This window comes from Theropithecus gelada, chromosome 19 (assembly GCF_003255815.1).
Source record: "Theropithecus gelada isolate Dixy chromosome 19, Tgel_1.0, whole genome shotgun sequence".
NCBI lineage: Eukaryota > Metazoa > Chordata > Mammalia > Primates > Cercopithecidae > Theropithecus > Theropithecus gelada.
In genome coordinates, this window is record NC_037687.1 from 8984613 (window position 1) to 8996756 (window position 12144).

A 12144-nucleotide genomic window follows, 5' to 3' on the forward strand; every position below is an offset into this window, starting at 1 on the left:
TTTTTGAGACGGAGTCTTGCTCTGTTGCCCAGGCTGGAGTGCAGTGGCTGGATCTCAGCTCACTGCAAGCTCCGCCTCCCGGGTTCCCGCCATTCTCCTGCCTCAGCCTCTCGAGTAGCTGGGACTACAGGCGTCCGCCACCTCGCCCGGCTAGATTTTTGTAGTTTTTAGTAGAGATGGGGTTTCACCGTGTTAGCCAGGATGGTCTCGATCTCCTGACCTTGTGATCCGCCCGTCTCGGCCTCCCAAAGTGCTGGGATTACAGGCTTGAGCCACCGCGCCCGGCCAGGTTCAAGCGATTCTCTAACCTCAGCCTCCCGAGTAGCTGGGATTACAGACGCCCACAACCATGACCAACTAATTTCTTTTTTTGTATTTTTAGCAGGGACAGGGTTTCACCATGTTGGCCAGGCTAGTCTCGAACTCCTGATCTCAGGCGATACACCTACCTCAGCCTCCCAAAGTGCTGGGATTACAGGCGTGAGCCACTGCACCCGGCCTACCACATTTTGTTGTATATTTGAAGTAATCGAAATTTATTCCTGCAAACCACACAGATTTTCTTATGTTTAATTTTAATTTTAAAAGATCTGCCGGCCATTGACAGATGAATGGATAAACAGAATGTGTATATATACATACAATATGATGGAATATTTTGTGGCCTTCACAAAGAACATTCTCCTGAACATGGTGCCTCGTGCCTGTAATCCCAACACTTTGGGAGGCTGAGGTGGGAGGATCACCCAAGGCCAGGAATAGGAGACCAGCCTGGCCAACATGGTGAAACCCCATCTCTACTAAAAATACAAAAATTAGCCGGACATGGTGGCGCACACCTGTAATCCCAGCTACTTGGGAGGCTGAGGCAGGAGAATCGCTTGAACCCCAGAGGTGGAAGTTGCAGTGAGCTGAGATTGGGCCATTGTACTCCAGCCTGGGCGAAAAGAGTGAGGCTTCATCTCAGAATAATAATATAAATAATAATAATAAAACAATAATAATAATAAATAGAAAAATTAAAAATTAAAAATAAATTAGCTAATTGGGAGACTGATATGGGAGGACTGCTTGATCTCAGGTCTTTGGGACTGTAATGAGCTATGATTGTGTCACTGCACTCCAGCCTGGATGACAGAGCAAGACTCTCACTAAAAAAAAAAAAAAAAAAGAGAGAGAGAGAAAGAACATTCGGACACATGTACTGCATAGATGAACCTTGGCAATATTTTACTTAAGTGAAATAAGTCAGTCACAAGAAGACGAACACTGCATACTTCCGTCCATGAGGTAGGTACTGCAGTCAGATTTATAGAGACGGGAAGTAGCATGGTGGTTCATTAGGGGCTAAGGAGGGTGAATGGGGGACGAGTGTTATGGAACAGAGTTTCAGTCTGGGAAGATGAGAGGATTCTGAATATGGAGGATGGTGATGGCTGCTTAACATTGTGAATATACTTAATGCCACTGAACAGTACACTTAAAATGGTTAAGATGGTAAATTGTATGTTATGTATATTTTACCATCATTTTAAAAATTGAAAAGAACTTTTTTCTTATTGTTGAGTTCCTTCCAAACCTGCCCTCAATGCAATTTTCCCCATCACTCCACCCAGAACACTGTTTCCAGTGTTTTCCATGCCATTAAATGTGATGGATATTCTTCAGCCTTTATTTTGCTTGGCCCTGTAGCATCATTTTACGTGGTTGTTAGAAATAAAGCTTGGAGTCGTAAAGAAAAATGAGCACTCAAACAAAGGATTTCTCAGCAAAGCAAATTTACTTCTACGCAGAAGGGTGCTTCTTGTAGGGCTGGCTGCTACCAGAGCACCCTGAACAAAGGAGATTAGAAGCTTTTATTCTTAAGGCGACTCTTGACTTTGCATCCTTTCCCCATTGGCTGGGGTCAGATGGCACAATCTAAACTAGACTTGATTGGCTACACATTTAAACTGTCTTAGATAAGGTGGGCATGTGATGGGAGAGAGGGCAGAGGAGGAAGGGGTCATCTACAGAGAACTAGACAGCTAGTCTATTCTTAAACAAGGAAAGAAATTCGAGCTGGGGCTGTGGCATGTCTGGGCATGTAGCAAAATCAGAGAGAAGAAAAGGAGAAGAAAGTGTGGGGGGGGGGGGGGGGGGGGTACCTGGAATTAGAGAATAAGAAGCTGAGCAGGCTGTTTGAAGAGAAACCTTGCTATATCTCACAATGGTTGACTCTCTCTCTCGAAACAGGACTTAACAGGACTTAACGACATATCCACAGGCTGTTTAACACCCTGTAGCCAATGCGATCACAAGGGATTCACTGAAATAGTTGCATCTCTATTTTATTCTGTGTTACTTTGAGACCCTTAGGCGCTGGGATTACAGAGAGACAGGTCTTTGTGAACCTCTTTATCTCAAAGCCAAACCAATAGTGATGAAAGCTCTTCCAAGACTAAAGAGGCCCCAAGGGGTGGGAGGTGCAGAGAGACTCACCTGGCTTCAGATCTGCCTTCTTGGAAACAGAATTAGAGCACATCATGGCTTTCTGCCATTTGCTCTTGATCCCAAGGGAGCCGAATGGCTTGGAGAGTAGAACATCACTGTAAGAGTGAGTTTAATGAGGAACGATGAGACATCAGCTCCCTGGGGCTTGAGAAACCATAAATACTTCCCTAGAACCCCTCACCTGGACAGTTTCCTGACGCCACACTCGTGCACCTTGGAGAGGAGAGTCAGGATGACTTCATGACAAGTTCCTTCTGCCCATCTTTCCCTGCTAGATTCTGTCTTCAGCATTCAACAGTCAGGGGAGGAAGACGTCATACCAACATTTTTTTTTTCCAAGCAATGGTCAGTTGAGTGACTCACGCTATCCTTGTGAGTACTGTGTGTGAAAAGGATTTAAAAAGTAGTGCAGGAAGGAAGAGGTAAAAGTGCAGGAGGTAAAAGGGTTGATAAAGTCTCATGATGATTTTTTTAAATGTCTCTAGAGTTCCCTTACCTGGTTATATATGTCTTCTAAGACATTGCAACTTTTGGGAGGCTGAGGCAGGTGGATCCCTTGAGGCCAGGAGTCCAAGACCAGCCTGGCCAACTTGGTGACACCCCATCTTATCTAAAAATACAAAAATTAGCTGGGCATGGTGGCGGATGCCTGTAATCCCAGCTACTAGGGAGCCTGAGGCAGGAGAATGGCTTGAACCCAGGAGACAGTGGTTGCCGTGAGCCAAGATCACACCACTGCACTCCAGCCTGGGTGACAGAGTGAGTGAGACGCTGTCTCAAAAAAAGGGAAAAAAAAAAAAGATTCTATTGCAACTGTTTCTGTCACCTCCACCTCTGATGGCCTTTCATTCTGGAAACTAGTGACTTTCTCAATGTCAGTAGGAACTGCCACTTCCTTGAGCACATTCTTTCAGTCCACCTGCTAACACCTCCCTTATTCTTCTGTAGTATATAAGCTGGGCACAGTGGCTCAAGCCTGTAATCCCAGAACTTTGGGAGGCCGAGGCGGGCAGATCACGAGGTCAAGAGATCAGGACCATCCTGGCCAACATGGTGAAAGCCCGTCTCCACTAAAAATAGAAAATTAGCCAGGCATGGTAGTGTGTGCCTGTAGTCCCAGCCATGTGGGAGGCTGAGGCAGGGGAATTTCTTGAACCTGGGAAGTGGAGGTTGCAGTGAGCTGAGATTGCACCATTGCACTTCAGCCTGGGCAACAAGAACAAAACTCCATCTCAAAAAAAAAAAAAAAAATCAACAAAGCAAAACAAAACAAGTATGTACTAAATGTTCACTCTGCACCAGATGTTACATATTATTGTCATTGCAATTGTGAGTGGACTTTTTATTCTCTTATCTTTTCTCATGGCTGTTTGCAGATACATAAGAAAGCTGATGACACTGATTAGTTGTAATTGTGTTTAAACTGACCTTTTTTTTTTTTTTTTTGCGACAGGGTCTTGCTGGGCTCAAGCAATCCTCCTGCCTCGTCCTCCCAAGTAGCTAATTTTTTAAAAATCTATTTTTGTAGAGGCAAGGGTCTCGTTTTATTATCCAGGCTGGTCTCAAACTCCTGGCCTCAAGAATTTCTCCTGCCTCAGCCTCTCAAAGTGCTGGGATTACAGGCAGGAGTCACAGAACCCAGCCAGGCTGTTACATTTTATTAAATTAATTTTAGCTTATGTTAAAACTGTGGTTTCTTTTTCTGCATTGCTCTATTCATGCATATACTTTGTTATCTGACTTGTCGATATTAAATTTTTTTGCACTCTTAGGATAAACATTCATTAGTAATGGAGTGTGTTATTTTGTCCAAAATATAACTTCATTTCACTCCCCTTTCAGGCTTTTGCATCTGTTGTCAACATGAGATTAATTTGCAGATTTCTTGTTGGTCTTACATGTGATTTTTTTTTTTTTTAACCTTCATTCAGCTTTCCATGATGAGTACAAAGCCTTAGGGAATATCAGGATAAAGTAAAATTTTCTAGAATGTGATCTGGACTTACCACAAAGAAACTTCAGGTTCATCAGGCTTCATGGTGTATTTGTCTAAATATTTAAGTAAAAAATAATGCTGGCCGGGCACAGTGACTCACGCCTGTAATCCCAGCACTTTAGGAGCCTGAGGTCAGGAGTTTGAGACTAGCCTGGCTAACATAATGAAACCCCATCTCTGTTAAAAATACAAAAATTAGCCAGGTGTGGTGGTGAGCACCTGTAGTCACAGCTACTCAGGAGGCTGAGGTGGGAAGATTGCTTCAGCCCAGGAGGTTGTAGTGAGCTATGATTGTGCCACTGCACTTCAGCCTGGGCGACAGACCCAGACCCTGTCAAAAAAAAAAATTGTTTCACATTACTACAGTGCAATGATCACAATCAGGAAATTGGCATTAATACTCTATTATGTATAGTATTATAGGTATATAATATACTATTTGCTATATACTGTATTATTAATATAGTAATTAGTATATAGCATTAATATAATACTATAAAATTTACAGAGCTCATTTATATATTTTTCTATTTCTTCTTATTTATATTTTAATTATCCCAATAATGTCATCTATAGCAAAAGAAAGACTCAAGTCATTCATTACATTTGATTGACATGTCTTTTTTACCTCCTTTAATCTGGAACATTTCCTAGACTTTTTTTTTTTTTTTTTTTTTTTTTTTTGAGATGGGCTCTTGCTCTGTCACCCAGGCTGGAGTGCAGTGGTGCAATCATAGCTCATTGTAGCCTCAACCTCCTGGGTTCAGGCAATTCTCCTGCCTCAGCCTCCCAAGTAGCTGGGACAACGGGCATGTGCCACTATGCCCAGCTAATTTTTGTATTTTTTGTAGAGAAGTGGTTTCACTATGTTTCCTAGGCTGGCCTCAAACTCCTAAGCTCAAACGATCCTCCCACAGCCTCTCAAAGTGCTGGGATCACAAGTGTAAACCACCATGCCTGGCATTTCTTTGTATTTTGTGGAACCGACATTTTGAAGAGCACAAGTGAGATATTGTGCCCCTCAAGCTCAGTTTGTGTGATGTTCCCTACTCTTTAAAGTTCTGCATCTTTGGCAGGAATCCCACAGAAGTGATGTTTTGCTGTTTCCAGTGAATCCTATCAGAAAGCACATGTTTATCATGTCCCATTAAGAATCTCCTTGACCATCTAATGGGGTGCTATAAAATCAGTGGTAAAATAGATGGTCGGTATTAGAGAGTCCATTTTCTAGAAATCCATTTCGCTTGGGATGTTATAAAACGGATATTTAATATGGGTGGTTAGCTATGAGATATTTCCTCACACCTGTTAGAATTATTATTATTATTATTATTTTACCTGCGAATTGGCATATTTATTTCTCAGTTTGTGAAAATGTCCTTAATTTGTTGAGGTAGCAAACAAATTTCAACTTTGATTGCTACGCAAAACCAGAAGATAATCTGCTTCGCAATGAACTTTATACAGTTCAACTGCATACAGGCAACACGCTACATATGAAAAATTACTAACTGAACTGCAGGTATTAAATGAAAAGAGTTAACAGTTTATTATAATTTATTTTATTTAACAATCTAGGAAGTTCACAGCCATCAGCAGTTCTAGTGCAAGTTCAGGTGCAATTGGGAATTCGGGAATCTCGGTGGAGCTGTTAGTGAACCTTGTACTTCTTTTTTTTTTTTTTTTTTTTTTGAGATGGAGTCTTGCTCTGTTGCCCAGGCTGGAGTACAGTGGCGCAATCTCTGCTCACTGCAAGCTCCGCCTCCCGAGTTCACGCCATTCTCCTGCCTCAGCCTCTGAGTAGCCCGGCTAATTTTTTTTTTTTTTTTTTTTTTTTTAGTAGAGACGGGGTTTCACTGTGTGAGCCGGGATGGTCTCAATCTGCTGACCTCGTGATCCCCCCGCCTCGGCCTCCAAAAGTGCTGGGATTACAGGCGTGAGCCACCGCGCCCGGCCACATGCATATACTTTTGATAGCACATGTGAAGGGATCTCTCTAAAATGGACCTCCTCGTTTCATTCGCAGCAAATTGACCTGGGCCACTCAACATGGCTTTTATCGTGCCTGACGTTAATGCATGTTCTTTCTTTACAGTAAATTCATGGCCCTCAGGTGATACCAGTTTGACATACACGGCATCAGGGCCTTCTCAGCCACCGTAGGTTTTCTTCTCTTCATCCATTTTGTTCTTACGAAATTCTACTTTGCTTCCCAAGGAACTTTAGTCGTTTCTCGTCAGCCCCGCATCCAGCGCAGCTGGGTCCCCTATTCCAGGGCCGCCCCCGCAACCCAGCTGCCTGCTCCCGTGGGTGGCTTCCGGGGCAGTGGGAAGAATTACTTCCGCTGGGTCAGAGCTGCTTTCTGTGACTCACGGGAGATCCATGATTTTTTTTGTTTTTTCTGTGTGTGTGGTTTTTTTTGTTTTTAAAGACAGGGTCTCGCCCTGTCACCTAGTCTTGACTACAGTGGCACAATCTCAGCTCACTGCAGCCTCGAACACTGCGGCTCAAAGCGATCCTCCTGCCTCAGTCTCCTGAATGGCTGGGACAAGAGGCACATGCCACCATGCCCAGCTCCTTTTGTTTATTTTTTTGTAGAGAGCAAGTCTTACTGTGCTGCCCGGGCTGGTCTTGAACTCCTGGCCTCAAGCAGTCTTTTCACCTCAGCCTCCCAAAGTGCCGGTATTACAGGTGTGAGCCACCATGCCTGATCTTAGAATTATTAACGATTACTACCTATTAGCTAACAATTGGCTCTATTATTAGCTAACTATTAACTAACTATTCACTATTATTAAAAAGACAAGAGTTGGCAAGGGTGCGGAGAAAAGGGAACCCCTGGTGCCCTGTTGGTGGTAATGTAGATTGGAGCAGCCATTATGGGAAATAGTGTGGGGGTTCCTGAAGGAATTAAACATAGAGGCCGGGTGTGGTGGCTCACGCCTGTAATCCCAGCACTTTGGGAGGCCATGGCCGTTGGATCACTTGAGGCTATGAGTTCAAGACCAGCCTGGTCAACAAGGTGAAACCCTGTCTCTACAAAAAGAAAAACAAAACAAAAAAAAATAGCCAGGCGTGGTGGCACATACCTGTAATCCCTGCTGCTCGGGAGGCTGAGGCACAAGAATCACTTAAACTTGGGAGGCGGAGGTTGAAGCGAGCCGAGGTGGCACCGCTGCACTCCAGCCTGGGCGACAGATAATCTGTCTCAAAAAATAAAAAGAAAAAAGAAATTAAAATGTTGAGACTCTTTCTCAAAAAATAAAAATAAAAAAGACATCAAAAATAAGAAGAAATTAAAAATAAAAAATTTAAAACAACAAGAAATTAAATATGATCCAGTAATCCCTCCTCTGGGTGTATATCCAAAGAAAGTGAAATTGCCACTCGTAAAGATATCTGCATGCTCATGTTCATTGCAGCATTACTTGTAAAAGTCAAGATGTGGAAACAGCCTCAGTGTCTACTGATGGACAAATGGATAAAGAATATGTGATATATATGTACATATATATTTGTGTGTGTATATATATTCCATTATGTACATATATTCCATTGTGTGTGTATATATGTATGTGTGTGTATATGTGTGTGTGTGTGTGTATGTACACATATATATTTTTACACGATGGAATATTATTCCACTGAATAATAAAATAGGAATAGATCTTTCCATTTGCCACAATGTGGATGAATCTGGAGGCCATTATGTTAAGTGAAATAAGTCAGATGCAGAAAGAAAAATATTGCATTTTTTCACTTCTGCGTGGAATATTTTTTTAAGTCAAATATAAAGAGAGAATAAAACAGTGGTTACCAGAGGAGGGGTGGGGCTGGGGGAGGAAATGAGAAAGATGTAGAATAATGGATACAAAGTAGCAGATATATAGGATAAACAAGTCTAGAGATCCAGTGTACCCCATGAGAATTATAATCAATAACAGTGTGTTGTATTCGGGATTTATGCTACATAAGTAGCTTGTAGCTGTTCTTGCTATAAAGAAAATGGGTAACTATGTGAGATGATGGATATGTTTATTTCTTTCACTACAGTAACCATTTTACTATCTATATGTATCTCATAACATGTATTATATTGTGTATGTTGAGTATACAGAATATAATTAATTTTTAAATAATTAAATATGTGGGTGGTTGGGATGAGAGACTTCATTTTTTAGAATTCCACTTATGTATGAAAGATCAGACAAAATGAGTCCATAAATCACAATAGTATGGACAACATTTCTATTATATGAAGGACACCTGTTGGATGCTAACTGATGTTTCTGTTACTGCTTCCTTTTAAATAAATAAATATATATATTTTAAAATAAATATGTATTTTAAATACATATATACATAGTTTTATTTTTATTTTATTTTTTATTTTTATTTTTTGAGACAGGTCTCCCTCTATCGCCCAGGCTGGAGTGCAGTGGTGCAAACATAGTTCTGTGCAGCTGCAAATTCCTGGGCTCAAGTGATCCTCCAATCTCAGCCTCCCGAGTAGCTGGGACTACAGGTCTACCACCACGCCTGACTAATTACCTCTTCTTTTGTAGATACATCAGCTACATGGAAGCAGAAAACCAAACAGGATTTTTAGAGTTTATCCTTCTCGGACTCTCTGAGGATCCAGAACTGCAGCCGTTCATATTTGGGCTGTTCCTGTCCATGTACCTGATCACGGTGCTGGGAAACCTGCTCATCATCCTGGCCATCAGCTCTGACTCCCACCTCCACACCCCCATGTACTTCTTCCTCTCCAACCTGTCCTGGGTTGACATCTGTTTCAGCACCTGCATCGTCCCCAAGATGCTGGTGAACATCCAGACCAAGAACAAAACCATCTCTTATATGGACTGCCTCACCCAGGTCTATTTCTCCATGTTTTTTCCTATTCTGGACACACTACTCCTGACCGTGATGGCCTATGACCGGTTTGTGGCCGTCTGCCACCCCCTGCACTATATAACCATCATGAACCCCCGCCTCTGTGGCCTCCTGGTTTTTGTCACGTGGCTCATTGGCGTCATGACATCCCTCCTCCATATTTCTCTGATGACACATCTAACCTTCTGTAAAGATTTTGAAATTCCACATTTTTTCTGCGAACTGACACACATCCTCCAGCTGGCCTGCTCTGATACCTTCCTGAACAGCACGTTGATATATGTTATGACGGGTGTGCTGGGCGTTTTTCCCCTCCTTGGGATCATTTTCTCTTATTCACGAATCGCTTCATCCATAAGGAAGATGTCCTCATCTGGGGGAAAAGAGAAAGCACTTTCTACCTGTGGCTCTCACCTCTCCGTCGTTTCTTTATTTTATGGGACAGGCATTGGGGTCCATTTCACTTCTGCGGTGACTCATTCTTCCCAGAACATCTCCGTGGCCTCGGTGATGTACACAGTGGTTACCCCCATGTTGAACCCCTTCATCTACAGCCTGAGGAACAAGGATGTGAAGGGGGCCCTGGGGAGACTCCTCAGCAGGGCAACTCCTTGTCTGTGATGGATCCCTCGGCCCCAGGACTAACTAGTTTTGTGAGCACCAATGGCAAAAAGGTTTTATTTTGAAATTCTCACTCTTTAAAATTAAAAAATAATTTTTTTTTATACTTTGAGGATACAAATGCAGATTTCTTAACATGCATTTGCATAAGGGTGAAGTCTGAGCTTTTGGAGTACTGATTACCCAAATAGTGAACAGAAGGCAATTTTTTTTTCTTTTTTCTTTTTTGAGACGGAGTCTCACTCTGTCGCCCAGTCTGGAGTGCAGTGGAGTGATCTCGGCTCACTGCAACCTCTGCCTCACGGGTTCAAGTGAGTCTCCTGCCTCAGCCTCCTGAGTAACTGGGATTACAGGCGCCCGCCACCACATGCCTTTTAGTAGAGATGGGGTTTCACCATATTAGCCCAGCTGGTCTCGAACTCCTGACATTGTGATCCACCCACCTTGGCCTCCCAAAGTGCTGGGATTACAGGCGTGAGCCGCCATGCCCGGCCAAGGCAATTTTTAAACTCTCACTCCCCTCTCACCTTTTGCAGTCTCCAGTGTCCATTATACCGTTATAATGCCCATGCATATACATTGTTTAGCTCCCAATTATAAGTGAGATCATGCAGCATTTGACTTTCTCTTTCTTTACTACCTTATTTAAAAGAATGGCTTCCAGTCCCATTGATGTTGCTGTGAAAGACATGATTTCATTCTTTTTCATGACTGAGTAGTATTCCATTGTGTATATATAGATATCTACATAGATATCGATATAGATATACACCATGTTTTCTTTTTTTTTAAAATTTATTTTTATGTCAATAGTTTTTGGGGTACACGTGGTTTTTTGTTACATGGATAAGTTCTTTAGTGGTGACTTCTGACTTTTTAGTGTACCCATCACCCAAGCAGTGTACACTGGACCCAATATGTAGTCTCTTATTCCTCATTCCCCCCCCAACTTTTACCCCTTCAAGTCCCCAAAGTTAATTATATTGTTCATATGCCTTTGTGTCCTCACAGCTTAGCTCCCACTTATAACTGAGAACATATGATATGTTCATATGGATCTTATGTATGTTGGTTGACCATACAGAGAAACCCAGGTTTTTCATTCCTAAGTTACTTCACCTAGAGTAATGGCCTCCAGTTCCATCCAAGTTGCTACAAAAGACATTATTTGGTTCCTTTTTATGGCTGAGTAGTATTCCATGGTGTATATATACCACATTTCTTTATCATTGGTTGATGAGCACTTAGGTTGGTTCCATACCTTTGTAATTGCAAATTGTGTTGCTATAAACATGCACATGTATGTGTCCTTTTCACATAATGACTTTGTTTCCTGTGGGTAGATACCCAGTAGTGGAACTGCTGGACTGAAAGGTAGTTTACTTTCAGTTCTTTTTTTTTTTTTTTTTTTTGAGACAGAGTCTTGCTCTGTTGCCCAGGCTGGAGTGCAGTGGCACGATCTCATCTCACTGCAACCTCTGCTTCCTGCATTCAAGTGATTCTCTGGCCTCAGCCTCTGAGTAGCTGGGATTACAGGTGTCCATCACCATGCCCGGCTAATTTTTTATTTTTAGTAGAGACGGGGGTTTCACCATGTTGGCCAGGCTGGTCTTGAACTCCTGACCTCAGGTGATCCACCCACCTCGGCCTCTCAAAGTGCTGGGATTACAGGTGTGACCCACTGTGCCCAGCCTTCTAGTTCTTTAAGGTACCACTTTGTAAAAAATACAATCCTCCATTGATGGACACATAGGTTGATTCCATATCTTTGCTAATGTGAATAGTACTGTGATAAACATGGGGGTGTAGGTTAACAATTAATCTCCAAGTAATTTCCTTGATGGCGCTTCTGTCCTAGGTACCGTTCAAAAATTGTGTCCTTGGTCAACATTCTTAATTCTCCATTAGTAAGTTCTGAACTTGGATTTGAAGCATTTGCTATAGCTTTGTATCTCAAGTGGTGGCACAGAGTTCTTTTTTTTTTGAGACGGAGTCTCGCTCTGTCGCCCAGGCTGGAGTGCAGTGACGCGATATCGGCTCAGTGCAAGCTCTGCCTCCCAGGTTCACGCCATTCTCCTGCCTCAGCCTCCCAAGTAGCTGGGACTACAGGCGCCCGCCACCACGCCCTGCTAACTTTT

General features: G+C 42.6%; 1 protein-coding gene and 1 pseudogene across 1 annotated transcript; one reads left to right on the top strand and one right to left on the bottom strand.

The window, feature by feature from the left end:
• Window positions 1-6055: 6055 nt before the first annotated feature.
• On the bottom strand, window positions 6056-6672 carry LOC112612704 (annotated as a pseudogene).
• Window positions 6673-8887: 2215 nt separating this feature from the next.
• LOC112612701 (olfactory receptor 7D2) lies at window positions 8888-10006 on the top strand. The gene has a single exon (XM_025367547.1). The coding sequence runs from the start codon at window positions 9068-9070 to the stop codon at window positions 10004-10006; it is 939 nt and encodes a 312-aa protein (XP_025223332.1). The 5' UTR covers window positions 8888-9067.
• The last annotated feature ends 2138 nt before the right edge of the window (window positions 10007-12144 follow it).

Bases quoted from the DNA above. Each gene is read 5' to 3' on its own strand.
- LOC112612701 (XM_025367547.1), top strand. From the start codon at position 9,068: ATGGAAGCAGAAAACCAAACAGGATTTTTAGAGTTTATCCTTCTCGGA.